Source organism: Pieris napi, chromosome 21 (genome assembly GCF_905475465.1).
Source record: "Pieris napi chromosome 21, ilPieNapi1.2, whole genome shotgun sequence".
Lineage (NCBI taxonomy): Eukaryota > Metazoa > Arthropoda > Insecta > Lepidoptera > Pieridae > Pieris > Pieris napi.
This window is the reverse complement of record NC_062254.1, coordinates 2,451,818-2,476,833: the sequence shown is the minus strand read 5'-3', so window position 1 is coordinate 2,476,833 and position 25,016 is coordinate 2,451,818. Positions and strand designations below refer to the sequence as shown.

Genomic DNA, 25,016 nt, shown 5'->3' with positions numbered 1-25,016 from the left:
GTCTGTGACATTCAGAGTCAAACTAGTATTAAAATCTCTGCTATAATAAATTCAAAAGCTACGACTTTTGTGTAAATTATTAAAGAATTAACAAAATCTTAGGACGAATAATGATAATTGTTGAAGTTTGATGTCTTCATGATGATGATATTTATTTATCCCTAATGGGAAATTGATTACTGTGCTTATATCAACTGTTAAATTGTTATGGAACCTGTGAGAAATACTTGACAACTATGACAATTGACAATAAACAAAAATCCCAATGAGTGGTTTATCGATAGAAACAGACTTCTTCAAAAAATTATAATATTTTTGGAGAGGTACACCATAATGCGTGATATTATAAATACATATTTTATATCACTTATCACTATAGTTTAAGTTAACGTATACATGGACCAAACTGATGCTTACGGCGAATGTCACAAAGGCTTAGTTGAATATCAAATGTCAATTGTCATTGCACAGTATAATCTCTGCTGATAATTAAATATTTAATGTTGTGACTTTGGTGTAACTTGTTAAGTTGGTTACTTTAATTTATCTTTCTCACGGAACTGTTTTGTTCCAATTTTCGTTTCTCGCAACAGCAAAATTAGTAAAGTAGTTTATTCCACTAATGCTGAAAGTCCATCATAACCAAAATATTAGTGTTAATCAGGGCTTTGAACACTGGGCACTTGGGCAGTTATCATTCAATATTGGAATTTAGAAGGTGGTGGTTGTGTCGATTGAGTGAGGTGAATATGTGCCAGTTGTAGCTGATTGCACTATAAATTTTAAGTATCTACATCGTCTCCGTAAACTTGTATAATGGCTCCGAATTTGAGCAAATTGACCTCAAGGACTGATGTCAAAATCGCTGTAGCGGCATCGGCTGCACTTGGTGCATGGATTTTGAAGAATTCTATAAAGTCAAGGTAAATAACGAGTGATTCAATATTAATGAGTTGGTTCAAAGTAATGGAAGAAGAACTTTTTCTTAGTAGTTATCTTATAGTGAGCCATTATTTAGTCTAAATATTATACTATTTAATATTGACTTCATTTGCAATTATGCATATTAAGTTATTTACATATTCATCTTATCTGATGATAAACTCATTTTTTCTGTATGTTTGTCAAAACATTTTAACAGTTCTGAAATACAGGTTGTTATTGTTACAGCAAAACAAAAAATGTGAAGCCTGGTCAACTCACGTTAGAAGAAAGTGTACAATACATGATAAAAGATAAAAAGAAAAAGAGCACAAAAGCCCAAGTGAATGCTAAATTTTTCAAGGAATTAAAAGCATTATGGAAGATTATGGTGCCTGGATTATGGACAAAGGAGAGTGGTTTTATGGTGCTAATAGCATTATCACTTATTGCTAGAACAATGTGTGATTTATGGCTTATTCAACACACAACATTTATAGAAGGGTGAGTTTCTTATTATATTATTATCCTTTGCTGGGAATGAGAACATAGGTGATCTATTATCACATAGAAAATCCAAAATTAAACATGCTGGGTTATGGTTATGGTTTGTGGACTCAGTTTCCGAACTTAGACGCTCAATAGGTCCGTTGTACGTAAAATACTGGCTAACAAAGCCAGCCTAACTCCTTCCAAAAGCACAGAAGCTTCCTGGTCACTTCGCAGGCCTCACGGGGCGACCTCACTGTTCACAACATGCTGACTTATTTACTGTAATTTTTTATTCTAATATTCATTCACTGAATGTTGTCACATTAATAGTTAATATTACCAGATAACCTTAACAATTTTTATGTTTTGAGGTTCAGTCTGACTCGTGAATCAGTTTGTAAAGCATGTTTTAATGATGTCTAGTCACAACACTGCAATGGTATTTACATTTCTTAAGTTTTAGTTCAGAATGTAACTTAGTGTTTCAATTCCGGCAAATAACTGTCTTTCAGCTGGAAGGCATTGAATGCTGATCATTTGTGTATAAGGCTAGATAAGAGCCTTGTATGAGACCTCAGACATTGCGTATCACAAAACATAGTGAATATGTACATTATATTTATTGAAATTGAATGTCAAAAAGATATTTTTGCTCAGTTAATATATAGTAAACAAGTTCGACAAAGTCAAAGTAACTTTATTCATATTGGGAAACAAGTGCACTTATGAACGCCAGAAAAACAGTTAAATTAATTCTAAACATTTACTACCAGTTCGTAAGTCAAACGCGTAGAGGGGCAAGATGCAATAAACAATAAATTCCACCGTAATTCCAATTCCAAACAAACCATTAAATTCGCGAGTTTGAACTCGAAAGAAATCAGCGATTATACGAATACGCACTCGTGGTACCTCTAACCGGTTTACTTTCGATTTTATACTTCTCTAATTAGATAAATGTATGTATGTGTAAATTTTTGTACGGTTTTACTTTATTTAAGATGTTAGTAAATATTGTTGTTTCAGTGCGTACAGTAAAATTGTTTTCTAACGTACGATTTCATAGGGACCTTTACCAAAACGTAAATTGTGTCCTAATTAAATTTTTCTCTTCAGGGTTTTACGTAATAGTTATTGAGCAACTTATATTTAGCGGAGTTACGTATAAACAGAAATTTTAAATAAATTTTACTAATGTTTGCAACATTCCATAGTAAAACCTGTATTCTTTCTTCCATTACTAAAAGTATTAGTATTAAGAGTATAACATTTTGCTATACTCTTAATTACTTTGAGTAAATGCGTCATTATAAACAAGATCCGACATAAATGCCTCTGTAACCTCTGGACCCTCAAATAGCCTTAAAAAATCTCGTGTGATAAATGCCTATTAACCACAATAATATAAAAACCAACAGTAAAACATTTCGTACTGCCGAAACCGGTTGATCTAATCCAAGAATTATAAGACTTTTTGTGAATGTTTAATATTACATTTATTTCCGAACCGGATCGACTTCATAGAGCGCACCATTTCTTAAAAGGCCGGCACTCACGAGCCCTCTGGCATTGAGTGTCCATGGGCAGGCGTGTCACTTAACATCAGATGAGCCACCTGCCTGTTAGCTTTCTGTTCTTTAAAAAAAAAACCTACTAATCAGTATAAATTGTTACCAAATAGATTTCCATACAATTCATCTGACCTTTCTTACAGCAAAAGGTAGTAACGCTGTATACGTAGGCGTTATATTGAAACATATATCTAACCATTATATATATCTAAAAGTTGTTGTGATATAAAAGAGACCTATTGTTGGTGCCACGCACAATAGGCAGATAAAGTTTAATCTGTTCAAGTACAGCAATAAAATAAAATATAAAAAATATTTAATTAAATTTTTTTTTTGCCAAGCATGACAATAAAACATTACATCTAGAAACAAACAAAATAATAAAAATAAATTGTCTTTCCCCTTAACAAGCAAACACGGCATACTTCATACTTAATAGAAAGTTAAACAAAATTCTGACAAACTATAAAGTGAGCGTTCAAGTATTACGTCACGCAATTTTTGGAGATTATTGATCCCCCCCCCATGTAACGTGCCGTAACGTTTTTCTGTACCCACTAGTAAAACGTTTCGTGACCACCCAGTGACTCTTTATACCTAAAAGTTACCATTATGTGGTGTTAAGTACTGGAGAGTCGAAAATAATATTAATAATAACGCGTAATTCAATCCCCGCCCCGCATCGTAACGTTTTACAAATGGACCCGCCCCTCCCAAAATTCGTTACGTAATAATTGAACGCTCCCAAATATGTGGTTTAAAAGAAGAAAATAAATGATAAAAAACAAAGAAATAAAAAATTAAACATACAGAAATACAAAATTAAACTATGGCTACGAGGGTTCTTCGAAGTTCTTAGTTCCAAATAGTTGACATGTCAGGCACAAAAGGTTGATCACCTACTTGCCTATTAGAAATGATCACTGAACAGATACAGAAATCTGCGGCCAGACCTAAAAAGGTTGTAGCGTCATTCGTATATGAAAACGAGACTTGGCTAATGCAGACAAATTAGTTACAGCTTAGTTCACGAATATTAACAAAATATCTACATGACAAAAAATTATCTTTTAAATTTTCCTGTATAATTAGCTGATTCAAGTTGTCGGACCATAGCCAGCGAATTATGAGTTTTTTTGTTCGAGTATTGGCGTCATTTCGGTCTTACTTTGGCACACATTGTCTAGAAATAAGTAATTTAATTAACAATGATAAAAATAAAATAAATCAGTGGCGCTACAACCTCTTCAGGTTTTGGCCTCAGATTTCTGAATCTGTTTCATGATCATTTTTTAAATGTAATAGGCAAGGCAATCAATAGGCAATGATCAGCCTCCAGTGCCTGACACACGCCTTTTTGGGTATAAGACATGTTGGTTTCCTCACGATGTTTTCCTTCACCGTTCGAGCAAATGTTAAATGCGCACATAGAAAGATAGTCCATTGGTGCACAGCCGGGGATCGAACCTACGACCTCAGGTATGAGAGTCGCTTGCTGAAGCCACCAGGCCAACACTGCTCCAATTAACAATGATATGCTAGATAATATTCTAGTTTGGTTATATCAAATTCGTGTGGGGTAAAATTCAGTCATAGTGATCGCGTTCGTCAAATTTTTTTTTGGCATACAATTATTATTAGCGCTAAGTATAACTCATGCCTGTCAAATCAATTAGTTTTTGAAGTACGGACTTTTGATATAACAAATAAAAAAAAAAACGTGTGGCACTCGCGGACTGCCGCGGTAAAGCTATTTATTGCATAGAATTTTTTATCAACTTATGCAATTATAATTATTTATTTATTTTTTATTTAGGCAGTTTTTTTTCTTTGATATTAATTAAATCTACCACTCTACCAGACTCACTGTAACGCATACCGGCTGCACCGGCCGCGCTTACGCTACGCCACCGATCACCCCAGACCGATGTGAGACGCAGTATGCGTTCTGTCCCGCTCTAACGCGTATTGGCCGCATCTAAATTACGTCATCGTGTGTTAGGTTTATTTTCGTTACGGAATTTCTTTATACGGTCGCCGCGCTCAAAGCCCGCGATAAAATCTATGATATAGCTTAAAAGATGTTGTGTCTACAACAGGGAGCAAACAGGCAGGAGGTTCATCTAAATTTAAGTTATACCGCCGCCCATGGACACACACATTGCCAGTAGACTTTGCCGGCCTTTTCTGCCGTTCTTGGACTTTTCGTAGCGGTGTGCGGGGATAATTTTATAATTTATTTTTATTTTTATTATTGAATAACCATATGGACTTATGATTGTCTGCTGAAATATTTTTAATTTATTATTATTATTCTCACCACGGAAATCTTCTTCTATCTATATATATATATAATGAATATGGTCTTCGTTTGAGGCTCAATCACGCCTAAACCACTGATCGTATCGACATGAAACTACCACCATTCGATGCGAATTTTTTCCTAGATGGTTTATGGCTATTTATTTTGTTCGAATTCTAACGTTCCTTCATTTTTTTATTGCTGTTTTACTTTTATGAAAATTTATCCATACGGACTTCACCGCGGAAACATTCGGGGAGGCTTCCTAAAACCTCTAAACGTCAACATCGGTTAAAAACTCGATTTTCGAAATATTTCAATTTTCTTAGCGGGAAGTTAAAAAGAAGAATAATAAAAATATGAAAAAAAAATAAAATAATGAAACATAAAATTTATTTTAATTCGTCCAGCAAAGCGGGCGCGAAACGGCTAGTACTTCATAAAGGATAATGACCAATCTACATATTTCCTTATACTGCATATGCATTATGCATATATAATTATATAATAATATATTATATAATATTCTATTCAAACCGTTCCATGTTTTCCGAACCATTGCGACTTGAGACTCTCTAAGAAAATAGGTTATTTTTTTTATATTTTTTTTATAATATATTTTTTTAATCGAAAAAAAGCTTGCCACCGCTTAGCACACTGAAACATTGGTAAAAGAACCACAATATACAATTTTTAATGTGACAAGCACTAAAATTATAAACGAAACGATAAATTGCAGTAAATATCCTTACGTAAAACTTGAACGGCCCCTCTAGAGGGTACACGAAATTTAAATTTTGATAATAATAATTCATCCATATTTACAAAAGATACACACACTTAAAATGTTATACAAAAATAAGGTTTTTTGTACAAGGCCCTCTTAAAGAGTATATACCTCCTCCAACTGGTTTCGTCTCTCTCTATCTTGAGTGTCTTTCTAAACTTCTCCGCCAGGTTCATTAAGCCCGTCAAGGGGGCGAAATTTCTTTCTTTTCTCTGGTGGTGGTGTTATTCCATCTGCCAATGTTCATGCGAGCAGTACTTTTTATCATGTCCTTTAGTTTTAAATTAAGTACACTATGTTCCATTCCTCGTTGATAAGTTTTTTTGTTTGTGTTCGAGTCGATCATAATTGACTATCGTAACAAAGACCTGGCGATATACACGTGTCTAGGGCTTTCTTCTTTAAGTATATTGGTATCTCTGTCTGGACTTCTTTGTATGCAGCAAAGAAATGTTGGCCTATTGGCTTTATCGTAAGACTAAAAGAAGCAGTGAGACTCTCATTCCTGAGGTCATAGGTTCTTGCACTTATGGGCTTCCTATATACGCATTTAACGCTCTCTGGGACGGTGAAAAAAATCATCTTTTAGACCCAAAAAGTCAACGGCGTGAAAACAATTGATCACGAAACATTTACAGAAATCTGAGGCCCATACATCAAAGGTTGTTAGGCCACTGGTTGTTTTTTTGTTGAGGAGGAATTATCATTAGTCATCTGTTTATATTCAATTTTCTGTCGTGGTTTACTATTGAACCACTCAATTCTGTTTATATTGTATTGTATTTGCTAAGATCTTTAACTATTTTCAAGTCTCTTATAAAGGTCATGTACATTAAATATATAAATTTATCCGATACCTAACAATATATATATACAATACAAATTATGTAAAATTTATCAATACAGTCTAAACAACAAGGAAAGAAACCTGGATAATTATGATTGTGTAATAATGATTGTATTTATCTAAAGATAGGATTTTTCCCGCTTTGCGTGTTGCTCCCACGGGAATGTAAGTGCGTGCTCCTATTTCTCCATGCCTCCTGCTGATAAAGGACAAATCTTTGTTTTTAATTAATTTTATTATTAATTACTTAAGAAGTCATGTGGAAAATCGTGCAATGGTTGCAGCTCCTTACAAACATTATGGAAAACAAAAAATTGGCGATTAAAAAGAGTGCCGGAGACTTTATTGCCAGTTCTTCTCGTCTACGCCCTTGATTTGAGAAATGGCAGTAAATGTAATTAGAAGCACTTCGCATTTAATATGTATTTCTTTATTAACGTTCGTAAGTGTAGGTACATTGTGTTAGCTAAATGAATAAATGATTTTGACTTTATCCGTCCCTGGATAAAGAAGGGGTTTTCTGGAAACCCGGTCATAATGATGTCAGAATATTAAAGCGCGAGCGATACCTTCATACGTAATTTATGCAGAGGCCTAGCGGCTTCAGCGTTTGCCTCATCCACAATGCACTGATGGAAAATATAGGTACATTAAATGGTGAAGGGAAACATTTCTCATATGAAAAAAATCAACGCGTCAGACAGAAGTCACTATCACTTGTCTATGAATTTAAAATGATCAGAGAATCGAATGCAATCTGAGACCCATAGGGATGTAGGGTTATTTATCGTCGCTGTAGTATGATAACGAAAGACAACTAAAAGTTATAGGAAACGAAAAAATGCTTCATTTCGACAATGTTCGTTAATATTATTGTGTTTTTGTCCATAGTTTTAGAAGGTAAAATAGACTTATTTATAAATAACTAGCAGACCGGCGTTGCTGTGGCTAAGGTTTTAGTTATATTACATAGTAGTAACCTATTCAAGGGAAACGGTAGGAGAACACCAGTTATAGGGACCACCATGCTTTTTTGGTGGTAATGCCATTTGTAGCTTATTTGAAATGTTGGTACTTTCAACATAGCGCCATCTGTTAGAATTGTGACTTTGATAATAAACAAATATTTTGCAATAAAATAATTTTGCGGGTTTAAATTGAGATGTAAGCTATCCTATCTTTTAAGTTGGATCAAACTACACACGGTGTGCAAATTTGATTGAAATCGGTTCGGTAGTTTAGGAGTCCATAGCGGACAAACAACGTGACACGTAATTTATATATATTAAGATTAAGATATAAATAATTCCTTACTTAATGATTATACCAGTTAATTGACATAAGAGTCTAAGAATAAAACATATATGGTTTTTTGATCATTCTACAGAGACGTTATGTAATCCTTCTATATTAAATGCTAAAAACATGTATTCTTGTTTCAGATCAATCATCACAATGAACAAATTAGAATTTAAGAAACTACTAACTCAGTTCTTCGTGGCTATGCCTTTGGTGAGTGATTTCGCATTGTATGTAGTTTTAGTTTAAATTTGCGCTATTTTATATATCGCCTGAATTTGTTTCTTTCTTATCTTTTTGTTCTTGTTTTTAATTTCTCTGTTCTGTGTATGTGTCTAATTTATAAGCACGTATATTTTAAAACCTATTTTTTTTTATTTAGTATTTATTTTATATTTGTGTGTCTGTGGGGACGTATGTATCTATGTGTGGGCGCGATTGTGTGTGAGAGAGTATGTGTGACGATTTATATACAGTCAAAACGGTTAAACGACATCGTTTAGAACAACATACCGGTTATATTGACCAAAATCAAAGGTCCCGGCTGAATTCTAGGGTTGGTTGTGAGAGTGATGTACCCGAATTTGATGATACTGATTATGCAGGAGTCTCGGGGACCCTTGATTGCAACACCTCCAAGTAATTTTAGCTTCAGGAAATGCGTCAAAGTATTTAAAAAAATTTTTTAAAGTTTTGTGAAATGTATTGAAATTTATAAACAATCCGCCATTATCTAACTACTTTTCTAGTGGTTATAAGTGATGTGTCATTGTCGTTTTCTATTGGTTATAAGTGATGTGACATTTTCGGTAAATTAATCGGATCGATTATTTTCTCATTTGTTAATTTTATAGTTGAACCTAATTTAAGCATTACTTGTCAAATGTACATACATTACATTAACTTCATGTTTCAATTAATGTATTATTTAGATCGGTTAGGTTAGGTCAGTATATGAATATTTGGTCGCCGAAGGCGACCACGACGCCGAGTTGCCGAGGCTTGAATAGACAATTATTATTTAGATCGGAGCTGTCCAAAAAAACAAATATTATTTAGATCGGTTAGGTTAGGTTAGTATATGAATATTTGTTTAATTTCAAATAAGTTTACTAACTTTAATTGTCAATTACAATTACCAAGTTAGCTAGCCGATAGACTGTTTAAACTCTTTAATAATTATTATTGATATGTTTAATATATTAAAATAAACAGATATTTTTCCTATAATAAAGTTCACAAAAAATAGTGCGACTTCATGAATTACAATGTAGCATATATACAATAATTATGGCTAATAAGTAGGTAATATTATGTTGACTTAATTTTCTACAATAGGTAGGTACTAGTGAATAGCTTAAACTGAAGTAATGTTCATTAACAATCTTAGTGTTCTGTTTTGACACTATTTTTGTAGCTTTTAAGTGAGCTAAGGCAAACCGTTTCGTTGTAAAATTTTAAATACACAGATATAAACAATAACTTTATAATTGTTATATAAGTCGAAACATTTTTGAAGTTATACTTCTTTAGGCGCGTTATGAAAAATTGATGAGAGTGAAATTTTACTTAATTTTTATTTTTACATTTTTACTTATTTGGCATTATTTTTAATAGTATAACTTCTTACGCGCGTACATTAGTACACGCGTCACGCACCCTTTTTTTTGAGTAACGAAAGGAAGAAGGAATTTTATATAATTCCTTCTTCCTTTTGTTACCTTATATTTTGCGTAATTGTAGACTGTGCTACCGCTTATTTTAAGTTCGCCTACACCATCGCTTACAAGTTACCTTACGTTTGTTATTTTCAGATTTCACTAGTAAATAATGTACTAAAATGGAGTATAGGAGAAGTAAAACTTAGAATAAGGACAAATCTTTCGCTGCATCTCTACGAGCAATACTTAAAGTGAGTAATTTGTTTTTAATTCAGGGTAGGCGAACCAAGTCAAGGTTTGTATGAATTTTTGAAGTGAAAACTTCTTTAGCGGCGTTGGACACATTTTTTGGAATGGGTAAAAAATGTTAAACTCGCGTCAGGACACGTGACCTGATCGAAAATTCGTAAGATGGATGGAGAGTAGACAGCTGGCATGGCGTATTTAATGTAATATAAATTGTGTACGATAGCGCAACAAATAAATATTGTATTCTACCACATAAATGATAGTACATTTATGCTGATAGTTAAAGCAATTCGTGCAAAATTATTCCCTAACATTCCAAAATATCAAAAATGCACAACGTAAATATTTAACTTTTCACTTCTGCCGGAACTCCCGGAGTGCAACCCGTAGTTTTTGCAGATACACTATGCTAGTGAGATTTAGAAACGAGACAGTGCAATACGTCTTCCATATGTTATTACATACGAAAGTAATACTTACCGCTAAGTTTCTGAATGTGACCTATAAGGTCTAACTTAGGTTTTTCAAATTCAAAATGATTGACTCATTTAGGTAACACAATGTATACTTATGAACGTCAACCAAAAAATAAATATTAAATGCTTCTTGCCAGTTCTTCTATTTCGTTCTACGCCCTTGATTTGAGAACTGGCACTAAATGTAGAGTTGGAAGCATTTCATATAAGTTTTTTTTTTGACGGTCATAAGTGTACATTGTGTTATCTATATGATTAAATGATATTTTGAATTGAATTAGAATGTAATATTTTTTTTATTCTATTAATTTAATAAAACAATTTATAGCCCACACGGTCATATAAAATACTATATAATTCCATCAATTCGATCATTCGCTATGAAATTTAATTGATAACAATCATATTCATCATCTTTGTTATAAAAACAATATTTTTAATATTTATAAGTGCGTGTGAACTTTAAAAAAATCTAAATCACTTCAAAACCTGCTCTACGCCCTTGACTTGCGAATTGGTAGTAAATGTAAATTTACAATTAATTTAACCTTTTTTTAACGTTGATAAGTGTACTTGTTTTAACCTATATGAATAAAGATATTTTGAGTTTGAGTTTGAAATTTCCTACATTTTTACACGCTTTATATTAGCTTCACCTGTATGTATGTATGTAACCGACTCCTTCGGACTCGATTTTGACCCACTTTTAACGGACAGATTTAATTCAAACTTTGCGCACCTGTCAAAGATCGATGACAATGCAATAATCCGAAAAAAAAATGAAAAAAAATGAACTAAACTGTAATGAACTAGTAATGAAAATGTAAATGAAATGAACTAGTTTTTTTAAACTATTATTTATTCTGTTCATGTGCGTAATGGCTTGCATGGTGAGGAAAGACATGTTTTAGCCAAAAAATACATATTGGTCTTAGAATATATGTTACTCATATATAAACTCGTATATGAACCCTCTCATCCGTGAGGTCGTAGATTCGCTCCGTCTGTGCACCAATGGACGAAGGAAAACATCGTGAGGAAACCGGTTTGCCTTAGACACAAAAAGTTGACGGCGTGCGTCAGGCACAGGAGGCTGATCACCTACTTGCTTATTAGATTGACAAATGATCATGAAACAGATACAGAAATCTGGGGCCCAGACCTAAAAAGGTTGTAGCGCCACTTATTTTTTTTATACAAAGAGTATCTAGTTGAGGTCAAAAGATTATAGTTTCTCTGGATCTTGTTAATTAGTTGAGATATATTGTTAATACTCCTGAATCCTTAAATATATTTTGCCCCTATCACTCTCATATATATTTGCATCTAAGTAAAAGAGACAAAACACTATCATCATAAAGACGTAATTTATATATAATTGTGTAGGTTGAAATGGTTTTATCGTATTTATCTTATAATCGGTAGATATCATTTGATAATTTTTCGATTTACTATTTTGTTTTTTTATTACATAAAATATCGTATCATGCAAATATATTTTTTAAATACTTTCATATATTTATGTATCGGACCCAACAGACGTTGTCCTGCATGATATTTCAAGTGATTAGGATATTAAACAAAGTATGAAAGTACCGACTGCAGCGCCATCTGCTGAGCTGATTTGTGAATCTAAACCATCCAGGGCTCCACCCAAACGCATACAAAAAAAAAATCATTCAAATCGATCCAGCAGTCCAGTGACTTTGATTGAAATCGGTTAAGTAGTTTAGAAGTCCATAGCGGACAAACAACGTAACGCGTAATTTATATACAGTGCAAACTCTTTATTACGAATTTCAAGGGACCGAGCATTTATCTTCGTTATAGAGAGTTGTGGTTATAGGGAGATAAGAGAAAAAACACCAAATTTAACCAATTACAATAATAGATAGGTGACAATGGTGCGTTTAGTTACCGATACCAAAATTTCCTACAGGCAATGTAAGCTAAGAATAATGGCACACGTGTTATTGCTATTAACAATAACAAATACAAGACCAATAACAAATTCATGACCTCGGGTGTTTTTTTAGAAATTTCGGCACCTCAATAGGTTAGTTTTGTAATCTGATTATAAAAACAATTACACTTAAGTATGTTGTTGTCTAAATGGCTGTTGTGTTATAAAGAGTGAATTAATGTTTGTTTTGTGTTAAACCAACCAAATGATATCTTGATGCGTTATTGAGAGGTTTGTTTTCGTTATAACGAATGGTGTTATAAAGAGTTTACACAGTAAATTAAGATATCGATTTGTCTTAAGTTACGGTTTACGTATTGTTCAGTAATGTCTCAGTAGACAGTTTTGTAAAAAAAATGGTTTTGCTATAGTTGATAAATCACGGCAGTACTTCTAAAGTAAGCGCTGGCGCATTTCGTTTGTTTTTCATTGGTGAAATGACCTTGCGATTGGATAAGACACGCTGACATGTGCATCACAAATCCTTTGAAGAAATGTTGTTCGCACGTCATTTCTTATGAAAAAATAGTGCTAGAATATTTCACGAATAATTTATGAATTACGTCGTTGACCTTGAAATTATGCTCCTTAGTAAAAAAAACGGTGAAAAGCAGACAATTACCTTTACCATTTTCCTAGCAGACACGACCGCCTCTAAAATATCCAGTCGTCCAGAATATGCGCGCTACTTGCGTGAAATTAAAGTCAATGATATGAATTCTAGTATAAAGATAAAAAGAAAATTGATTAAAATCAAGCGCAACACAAAAATGTTTCATTTATTTTTCAATCAGTTGGACCGTGTTTTTATCAGTCAAACAGTACATTTTAAAGGCCGGAAACGCACTTTCGAGCGACTTGGCAATGTGTCAACAACAACATCAGATGACCCGTTTGCTCATATAAACAAAAAATACTAGGTGACTTCCGTATGTTATAAAAATAATAATAATGAGATAAAGAGCGTACCAATTCCTAAATGGCCGGCAACGCACTCGCGTTGACATTGTGAGTGTACATGGGTAGGCTATATCACTTAACATTATAAAGCCGTCCGTTTCCGTTCGCCCCTTTTTCCCTGTTATATATTTAAAAAAAAAAACACTTAACTCATTATATTTTTTTAAAATTAAGTTGTCTTTTATTACTCAAAACATTTATTAAGTATGTATAGTTTTATTATTTTCTAGTTGCTTAATGAGCCTACTTTGTATCTCTTGACATTACATTGAAACAATCACGCAATAACTTTATTTTCTCAATTATCAGCGTAATTGTCCACGTGGAGATATTTGAATTTGTTTCCTAATAATACTTGTGTAGAACTCATTAAGCGGCTTTATTATATGACAGAGAGTCAAAGGAGGTTTCCCTTTAATGAGAAACTTTTTTGTGCGTGCATAGCCTAATCTGTGGACTGAGTCGTGAGAATGAGACATTGTGTTACATTGCGATTGGACAAATGTGTGATAAAATATACACATAATTGTTTTTTGTCACTTGCTAAACAACACTGTGTTATGTGTTTAAGTCTAATTCAAATATAAAACATAATATTTGTCAATTAGTGTTCAAATTGTTTATTTCAAGCATATTTGTCATTAAAAAACACCAATACAGCTGCGGTGTCGTCTACAATTAATGTACATAATTAATATACAAGATTCATTTATATTCATCGTAACCTATTTGAACTGGAAATATTTGCATTTTACTTTTAAGATTTTAATAATAGTCATGGTGCATTGACTTGTTTTTTTAATCCATCACGCCGTCTATCGCATCCCATACTTATTTGAACGAAGTTCCTTATCGCGCGTTGTGAAAGGGAGCTAGACGGAAATAAATTCTTACGAAAAGTTGTCACGACACTTTTTTTGCTATTTGCTATTGTAATACACCGGTTCTCGTCCGATCACCGAAGTTAAGCAACGTCGGGCGAGGTCAGTACTTGGATGGGTGACCGCCTGAGAACACCTCGTGATGTTGGCTTTTTTTTGTAGGGATAAGAAATAAAAATTATTTTTGGAATCACTTAACTAAATTAGTCTTGTTGGAACGAAGTTATCGAACGTTGCGAAAGGGGGCTAGACGGAATAAATTAAGACCAAAAGTTGTAACGACACTTTTTGCTATAGTTGTTATATTTTACATTTTCGATTTAGCTATCGCCAACATCCATACCACGTTGAATACACCGGTTCTCGTCCGATCACCGAAGTTAAGCAACGTCGGGCGAGGTCAGTACTTGGATGGGTGACCGCCTGGGAACACCTCGTGATGTTGGCTTTTTTTTTTCGTCGTAAGATTGGTGTCGAGAAAATCTATCATACTGTTATGATACCAATTAACATATAAATTAATCGAAAGGAATTTCGTTCCATCCGGGTGTCCCTTGACACCTCTAAAGTTTTTTTTTATTGGACTCGATTGTCCAGATAACAAAAACTTTTTATATGTTACGGTTTGGGCTGGTGCCTGGTGGTTGATCCCTGTTGAAACTTAGCAAGAGGTCAGATGACTTATGTATTCTCCGCTCTTATTCATTAGAAAACCTTATATTCGCTCATCATATATAGCCTTAGTACTGTCTTTTTTTGACATAACCTTTACACATAATTATAAATTTACATATATTTTACATAATTTTAAATTTTACCAACCGTGTCACCGTGACCACGCACGCTGTAAAGCACGCGAAACGTCGGTAAAATTTTAAAATAATTGTATATTTATAATAATACATAACTTCAATCCGGTAAAAAAGTGTTTTCTTTAAATATATAGCCTTTCTTTTGGGTCCATATTTGGATGTAGGCGTTGGAACGTAGGTAACGGTTAAACAGCGGAATCGTGACTGCTAGAGGAGAACAGTTAGTAATCTCTACTTAGACAACAGGGCATGCCGACTTGCTGTCAGAGTGGAGATCTGGGATGTGAAATACTTTTCAGGAACATACAGTCTAAGCCATTCCGTAACCAGGCCCATGCGGTCTGTTCTACCCGTAAAAACATCCAGTGCGAAGTAGATTGACGATTGCTTTCCGTATTCAAGCACGTGGTTGTGAACATCGTGAGGAAACCGGTATCTTATGCCGAAAAACGACTTGTATCAGGTCCAGAAAGCTGATCATCTACTAAATAAAAATAGGTGTCAACATTCGCCAAGACCTAAATAGGTGTAACACCAATTGATTGTTATTTAGTACTAGCCAAAAGAAAGGTGGCGGTACAACCACCTTAGGTCTGGGCCTCAGATTTCTGAATCCCTTTCATGATAATTTTTTTCTATCTAATAGGCAAGTAGGTGCCTATCAGCCTCCTGTGCCTGACACACGTCGACTTTTTGGGTCTAAGACATGTCGGTTTCCTCACGATGCTTTCCTTCCCGCTCGAATGTTAAATGCGCACATAGAAAGATAGTCCATTGGTTCATAGCCGGGGATCCAACCTCCGATCTCGGGGATGAGTCGCACGCTGAAGCCTACCACCAAAAAGAACAAACCAACTATGGGCTCCTTATAATTATAACCTTCTTTTTCAGAGGCTTCACATACTACAGAGTAACAAACTTGGATAACAGAATATCGAACGCTGATCAGCTTCTCACGACTGATATTGAGAAGTTCTGTGATACTGTAATAGACCTATACAGTTATATCAGTAAGCCCCTACTGGATATATCTATTTACCTGTATAGGTTAACAGTGAATTTGGGTCCTTCGGTAAGTTAAAGAAAATATTTAATGTTTAATTACTCATTAAGAGAGCAGACATATTGATTGTCCCGAATTGCTTCAATTATTAAAAAATAAAATAAAATATGTTTATTATGGAACATAAGATACATGTATCACTTATTCCACGTCATTAAATTTGAATTTGTAGGCATCCCTACTCATCGGCAAAGAAGACAGAGGGTGTAGGCCGAGAGAAAAAGCCGGCGTAAAAAACTCTCGGTACTCTTTTAAAATAGCAAATCATCAAATAACACATATTTTGAAACAAATATCGCAAATTAATTAGAAGTAGCCTGTCTAGCACTAGTCCCAGGCCCTTTTATCAACTAGATAATCGTTGACTTTATATGTACCCGAATGTTCTTTTTTCAAAGCTATGAATAATCAATCAGTTAAAAAATCTTTATAGCCGCGAATTTATAACATTATTTAGTAAAAGTTTTGAGTTCTTCACTACACTTTGATATTATTATATATGTATTATAATATTATCTTTCTGTTATGGGCGATCATTATTTTTTTAATTTATGTGATTATTATTATTAATTACTTGATATGTAATGTGGAACATAGTGTAAAAAAAATAAAATGGCGATTAAAAAGAGTGGCGGAGAGTTTATTGCCAGTTCTTCTCTTCCGTTCTACGCCCTTGATTTGAGAACTGGCAGTAAATGTAAAATAAGAAGCATTAATATGTATTTCTTTACTGACGAGTCATAAGTGAACATTATGTTACCTATATGATTAAATGATTTTTTACTTTTACTTTACTTTTGTTGAGATATTGACAGATCATGAAAACGTCACCTATGGCCGCGATATTGTAGCTATCTTTACAAAAATTACTGATTGTGTCCCCTTATTTTTCATATACATGTATATTTTACGACTCTATATTATATTTATTAATGTAAAAATCCAGCAGAAGAAGAATTTGTTAGGGATTCAGAAATGAGACTTAGAGCCAAGACTCTCTTACGTAAAATGTATGGATTTTGACATACATGAATCAGAATAAGTCAGGTTTCTGAAACCTGAGTTTTGTGTGTGCTACTCCCGTATGTCAAATCCAATGCGTTTTTAACATTTTCGATTACTTAGCGCTAAGTCTAGACCTGGAATATCACACTAATAGTTTAGTTAATTAAAAGTTATTTTTTTCAGACACCGGGTTTAATGATGGCGTATTTATTGGCTTCCGGTGTGTTTTTAACCTACCTACGAAGGCCTACAGGTAAATTAATCTATTCAAACTTTTTTATTAATTACTTTTTTTCATGGGATTAATTTTTTAACGATATTAATCCATGCTTAATTTGTGTATAATTAATTAAAGGCTCAATTTTGTTAAGACTAAAATATCCAACGAAAAAATATTAATCCTATCAAGTATTTATTGATTACTGCATATTTCGCTAAGAGGATGCCTGGAGCATACGACAAGTTTTGTTTAGATTTGGTCAGGTTCACATCATACATAGTAGATACTAAATCTACGGCAAAATCTTTCATCTAAAATGTATGACAATTGAAGTAAACATAAGTGTTACAAAAAAAAATATTAAAAAATACAATTAAAATATATACAAGATAAAATAAGCATACAATAAAGTTACCAGAAATTTTTGGTAAAGAAAAAATAAATCATCAGCAAAACAGCGACTATTTGATAAGTATGCGTTTAGACATGAGAATTGAAAAGGCAATCTCCTTTAAAAACTTAAGTAAGCTTTAGCTAAAAGATATTTGGTTAAATACAAGTCTGCAATGATAAAGTTTATTTTATTGTATCTTTTGCACTTCAGTTGAACAAATATATTTAATTTAGCAAATTTGCTTGTTTTTTATCAACAGTAATTACATTTTTTTTTATAATCTTTATTCTTTATCCTATACTCTGTGGCTGATCATTGTATAGTATAAATATTTTTTTTCTGTGACTGTGATCACAAGTAATAAAAAATAAACAAAGATTTTTATTCACTTTATCAAATGTTTGCTTCATGCATATCAAAAAGCTGAATCTTCTAAATTCGACGTGGTATATATAACTATGGTTTTTTATTACTTTTAAAACATTTATAAGAAATAATAACCATTTTTGAAGTTATACTTCTTTAGGCGCGTTAAAATTATTAAGAGTGAAATTTTACGTTACACAAAATTAACAGAATGAAGTTGCCCACGGAAGATGCTACGGCATTGGACATAATTTAAAAACAACATTCGAATAATAATAGAATTTATGTTACACTTAATGTAAGAGAATAATAATAAATATTTATTTATTTAATTTTTCAAATGTAAACTGAACTTTATTGACTATAATGACTCCTTTTCCAGTCTTTGATTATTTAATTGTAATAATTGATTTGCATGCAATCAAAAACTATTTTCAATAATGCCAAAGACGTATACGCGCGTACATAAGTACAAGCACCCTTTTTTTAATACAATTTCGAAAAACTTAATTTCCGTAGACCTGTGTAATTAATATATTATATAATATACCCTTCATATCACAATTTCACGAATAAGTTATGTTATGAAGACCATACAAAACAGTTGCCCTCCAACGCGTGGTCTTTGCCTTAGTATCCTGTATCAGTTTCTTGATGTGACAAGTGCCTGACACACGCCATCATACTTTTTAACAACGCGTTTCCTCAACTTTTTCTTTTACACACACACACAGACAGAAAAGTCCATTGCTGCGTGATTCAATCACACGACCTTAGGGTTAGAGACACCCTTAAACCAAAACTGCTTAATGGAGAATTCTGACCTCGTGATAACGTCTTTAAAGACACTTAGTCGTATATGAGGTAGAGAGATAGTATACGACTATAATATCTATCTCTATAAATTGCCAGTCCATACATTTTCGTTCAATACCTAATGAAGTATTTATGTAAGGTTGTTTTAATAGTAAAATAATTGAAATTTTAGCTCGCATGACGGTGCAAGAGCAAAAACTGGAAGGTGAATACAGATATGTCAATTCAAGGCTCATCACCAATTCTGAAGAGGTCGCATTTTACCAGGTAATATAAATCCGGGATTCGTGGTTCAGTAGATGTACTGATCGGGATGGATTTTTGGTGAAATCATATTGAAATAATAGGGCCCGAAGCCCGACATAAGGCCAGAAATCTACAGTGTAAACTCTTTATAATGAATCTTCTTTAAGAAAAGATTTCTTGTAGAGAAAAATTACCAAATTTAACCAATATTTATATATAATAAATATTATTATTGTACAATTTATATATATTAGATAGGTGACAATGGTGCGTTTCGTAACTGAGACAAAAATTTCCTACAGGCAATGTAATGTAAGAATAAGGGCACACGTGTTAATGCAATTAACAATAACAATGGTGAGACGGCTGTTTATGACCTCAGGTGTCTTTCTTAGAAATTACGGTACCTCAATACGCTAGTTTTGAAATCTGATTAAAATAACAATTACACTTAGTATGTTGTTGATGACTAAATATGAAAATATTTCTTCGTAATAGAGAATGGCTGTTGCGTTATAAAGAGTGAACTAATGTATGGTTGTGCACGCACACAGTACGTGCACAGTATTTAGGCGCGACCAATTTTGATGAATTTAAATAAATTACAGGGTAACCGTCGCGAGCAACTGACGCTGTTATCAAGTTTCTACAAGCTGACGAGGCATTTAAGGAATTTCCTGAACTTCCGGGTCGCGATGGGATTCATAGACAACATTGTTGCTAAATGTAAGACAATTTTTTTTTATGATTGGACAATTCTCACCAATTGACCTAGTCCCATGCTAAGCTGGTGATGCTTGTGTTATGGGTACAAGGCAACGGATATACATACATAGATAGACCTAACACATTTAAATACATATTTAAACACCCAAGACCACAACACCAAATGCTCATCACATCGATGTTTGTCTCAGCCGGGGATCGAACCCGGGACCCATGGATTCGCAGTCAGGGGTACTAACCTAAGTCCTAAAACATGTTTCCTGATACAAGAAAATATGATGTCATAAGTTTTACACACGCATCAATTATCGACAATTCTCTCTTGAATCTCAATTCTTGACCATCGCAGTTCAGTTGCCTTTCTATATTCTATAGATTGCACTCCGGAGAATGCTCGTACTAAACAATATGATTCCTTTCCTTACTCATACTTACTCTTTTAAAGTAGTTTTTACAATATTTTGTATACATTGATTTGATAATTATATGTGAAGACCATGTACCTAAAACTTGTGAACTACTGGGAGAACTATAATATTCAAAAGCTTCAACACATTTTGTAACGGTCTGTGATCGTTTCATCTCCGTATTATTCAAGTTGATAGAACTTGCTTGCCTTGTATACAGTGTTTTTTTTTGTAGATATTGCAATCGTGATTGGATTCTACGCTGTGTCTCGGCCGTTCTTCGTTAAGAATCACAATTTATTAACCGGTAGCACAGAACAAGATAGGTTTAGGGTAAGTTTAAATAATTTTAAATATTTATATTTTACTCTTTAAACTATAATAATATTTTAGTTATTTACATTTTTCAAAAGAAGATTTTTTTTAAAGAAAAATTGACAGGAAGCGCTCATTTCATTGTGGTAATTTATTTTTATTAGTTTCATGTTTTTTTTTACATCAAAATATTTTCAAAATAATACTTGTATTATAATCTAGTCAATATAGTATAATCCTACATTGTTCACACTATATTTGTAATGAAAACATTAAAAATAAATCGATGGCGCTAAAACCTTATTAGGGCTGGGCCTCAAATTTCTGTAACTGTTTCATGAATATTTGTTAATCTAATAGGCAAGTAGGTGATCAGCCTCCAGTGCCTGACACACGCGGTCGACTTTTTGAGTCTAAGGAAAACCGGTTTCCTCGCGATATTTTCCTTCACCGTTCGAGCGAATGTTAAATTCGCACATAGAAAGAAGGTCAATTGCAAGCCGGGGATCGAACCTACGACCTCAGGGATGAGAGTTGCTGAGGCCAGTAGGCCAACACTGCTCGTAATGAAAACATATTTGAAACTTTCAGCATTACTACACATACGGGCGTATGTTAGTCAAAATGGCCGAAGGAATCGGCCGACTCGTGTTATCCGGCCGTGAGTTGAGCAAATTGGCCGGACTCACGTCCAGGGTCACGCAATTACGGAATGTCTTGGAAGATATTAATACAGGAAATTACGAGAGGACCATGGTGGACCGGCAACCTGGCTGTGAGTGTATTTTCCTTGTTTGACGCGAATTAATTTGTACATTATTTACCAGGAGATAATGTTATTTTGAAAGGTTTTAGGGTTATCAATAGAATTAAAAAAGTGCGTGAGTACAAAGTACACATGTCAGAAGTGAAACTTCTTTGGCAAACAAATTTTTAAGTCTTGTTCATATTTATCTATCTAACACTTTAGATTTCCGAGACTTAGAGATAAAGGAAGATATGTTAGGAATTTAATGAATTTAATTATCATTAAAATATTAAAAGTGTCGAAAATACATATTATAATTTCTTTTTTAGAATTATTTTTTGAGATTTCAATAAATTATTTTCCATAAAATACTAATATTTCATAATTTCTTCTCACTTCGCGTTTCATCCGTAAAAATTTTACCCTCATGCACCTAAAGAAGTTTAACTTAAAAAAAATCATGGTTTTATTTGGGACTCGGTGGTATCTTTATCGAAGCCTTAATAACCAAGCAGGCAAATAAACACGATATACAAATTTCATACAATTTGAGTGTTTAACAAGTCAAAGTTTGTTAAATTTATCACCGCGTGGAACATTATAAAAACTTTTAACTGTATTATACAATATATTAAAAACACAACACAACTGAGCGCTTCTAAAGGCACTTTTTGCCGCGCACCACCACCACCAGCTGCCCACTGAAGTATTTCCGAACCAATTCGACTTAGGGTCCTTCAAGATAAGAGCGGACCAATTCGTAAAAGGGGGACAACGCACTTCTGGCAGTGTGAGTGTCCATGGGCGGCGGTATCACTTAACATCAGGTGAGCCTCATGCCCGTGTGCCATGGGAAGAAAACCGCATATCGAAACTATGGTTTTCCTTAGCAGTAGGAGAAAGCTAGAAGTTCTATTGGTGCACCGTCCGAACTCACGCAGTGTTAAGGGTTGCACGTTCAAAGGTCGATTTATATCTACAGACATTAAGTGTGGCAGACACGTGCCGTGGCAGACAAAATGATATTCTTCCACACTTTACAGTAACTATTTACGTATTTATATCTATCGTAACACGGCCGTACAGACGCTTACAGACACGTGTCGTGCCCGGCCAGTATTCTCGGAAAGAATATTTTGTCTGCGCGGTTCATGTCTGTACGTGTCTGTGGCTCCTTGCCGGGCAGTGTGAATAGAGTATCGGAACTGCGTACACGTGCTTTGTTTTTTTATTTTGCATTTTTACAATGGATGGAATGCTATGCAGTAACTGCCAGTGAGAGCGGACGCCGATGACGGTGTCTGTCGGTATCCAGGGTGCAGACACCCTGGATACAGACAGATCGTGACAGATCACGGCACGTTTCTATACGTTACATATAAATAAATGGTGTCTGTCGGTGTCTGTCACGGCACGTGTCTGCCACACTCAATGTCTGTAGATATAAATCGACCTTAACCCAACATTCTCTGCTCTATTGTGATGGATCATTACTCTTTACAGTGGGACCGAGTACATTGGCACTAACACCAGGTGCTGGTAAAATTATATACCAAGACAAAATTATAAGTTTTGACAAGGTGCCACTGGTCACGCCCAACGGAGACGTACTCATTAAGGAACTTACCTTTGAAGTAAAGTTAGTATATATTAACATAATTTTGTTAATTCGTACCTGAATATGCGTATTTGTACTCTTGTGGAGGCTCAAGATTGCTCACGACTGTGCACGTGCACGTTTAATCTACGTACATATAAATGTATCGTAAAATATGTTAAAATAAATCAGTGGCGCTACCTCTTTTAGGTCTTGGCCTCAGATTTATGAGGCATGTCAGACATGTCGGTTTCCTCACGATGTTTTCCTTCACCGTTCGAGCAAATACGCACATAGAAAGATAGTCCATTGGTGTACAGCCGGGGATTGAACCTACGACCTCAGGTATGAGAGTCGCACGCTGAAGCCACTAGGCCAACACTGCTCAGGCAAAATATGTTGCTTAGCTCAAAACTCGAAGACGGCTGGACCTATTCGAGTATTTTTTAACTCTGAAGAAGGTTTTATTGAGGGAATTAAATTCCAAAAGCGAAAAGACTATGGGGTATGTTGTAGTAATATAGGTTGGTATGTAGCTAGAAAGGTAAGTAAAAAAATCATAAAGGCGAAACAAAGTTCGCTGGGGCTAGTTCATAATATATATTTAATTTTTTAAACCTAAAATTCTTTACAGCTAAATAACAATTAAATTTATTTTGGCCTTCCCTGGGAAATACGTCCTACAATTGTTTAAAAAATTTGCAGTTCTCAAAGGCCGGCAACGCACCAACTAAAATTGGTGTCTATGGGCTGCGATGATTGCCCTATATCATCATGCCATAAACAAAAGAACACAACAATTTAAAGTGCTTTTTTATTTCTCGTTAAGTTAAGTGCCATTACTTTCCTTAGATCCGGTATAAACGTCCTAGTCTGTGGCCCGAATGGTTGTGGGAAGTCGTCGATGTTCCGTATGCTTGGAGAACTTTGGCCTATATTTGGTGGTACCCTCGTAAAGCCACCTAAAGGAAAGCTGTTTTATGTACCACAGAGGCCGTATATGACTTTGGGGACTTTCAGGGATCAGGTATGTGTGTATTGAATCTAATTGATTTGGTCGACTCTTGAGGTTGACAATTGAGGGTAGGCACAAATTATATAATTTTTTCTAAAAAAATACAGTAATTTAGGAAGATGGCGGAGTTTCTTTTTTGCAGTACATCTCTTTCCCAGTAAAGATTGAAAAAATAGGAAAATATAGTTATCTCGTAATTGAATTATTTGCTTGGATAGAATTTACATATCAAGAAATGCATGGATCTCATAAACTACTGCACTGATTTTTATAAACTTGTACTTGTCAGCTGTTTTTTTAAGTTACTTCATCATTTTTTTTTTAATACAAAAGCACACTTGCTTTAAAATAGATAAATATCCAATTCTATCAGTATGAAACACCGGTGCAACTTATTAGCTTTTTTGCTTTTTAAAAGCATTCAATATATAGTTGTATTTCTAGATAATATACCCACAAACTCGGGACGAAATGGTTCGTCGGGGTCGTACGGACGAAGAGTTGGAGCGATACCTCGATATCGTACAGCTGTCGTATCTCGCTACTAGGGACGGTGGCTGGGATGCTGTGGAAGACTGGATGGATGTACTCTCCGGTGGAGAGAAACAGAGGATTGCGGTGAGCTAATTTTATAATAAAATATAGTCTGTAGCTATTGGAATTATAGAGTAAGGGAGCTTTCAAGTATTACGTAACGAGTTTTTTGTCCTTTTGTAAAACGTTACGATGCGGGGCGGGGATTGAATTACACGTTATTGTTAATATTATTTTCGACTAACACCACATAATAGTAACTGAAGAGTCACTAGGTGGTCACGAAACGTTTTACAATACTCGAGTACTTGGATACTGAAAAACGTTACGGCGAGTTACATGT

The 25,016-nt window shown here is 34.2% G+C and overlaps 1 protein-coding gene and 1 non-coding gene across 2 annotated transcripts in view; both read left to right on the top strand.

The window, feature by feature from the left end:
- The first annotated feature begins 465 nt into the window (after positions 1-465).
- The window catches only part of LOC125060273 (ATP-binding cassette sub-family D member 3), a 33,934-nt gene continuing 9,383 nt past the window's right edge, over positions 466-25,016 (top strand). Inside the window, exons 1-13 of the mRNA XM_047665088.1 lie at positions 466-923; positions 1,171-1,425; positions 8,363-8,432; positions 10,034-10,131; positions 16,113-16,293; positions 17,473-17,542; positions 19,258-19,352; positions 19,940-20,057; positions 20,700-20,797; positions 21,371-21,554; positions 23,031-23,166; positions 23,977-24,151; positions 24,584-24,757. Of these exons, the coding sequence (XP_047521044.1) occupies positions 817-923; positions 1,171-1,425; positions 8,363-8,432; positions 10,034-10,131; positions 16,113-16,293; positions 17,473-17,542; positions 19,258-19,352; positions 19,940-20,057; positions 20,700-20,797; positions 21,371-21,554; positions 23,031-23,166; positions 23,977-24,151; positions 24,584-24,757 (1,761 nt within the window). The 5' untranslated portion in view covers positions 466-816. The remainder of the gene's footprint in view (positions 924-1,170; positions 1,426-8,362; positions 8,433-10,033; positions 10,132-16,112; positions 16,294-17,472; positions 17,543-19,257; positions 19,353-19,939; positions 20,058-20,699; positions 20,798-21,370; positions 21,555-23,030; positions 23,167-23,976; positions 24,152-24,583; positions 24,758-25,016) is intronic.
- On the top strand, positions 14,739-14,857 carry LOC125060566. Its single transcript, XR_007118889.1, has one exon. It is a non-coding gene; the product is annotated as a 5S ribosomal RNA (ribosomal RNA).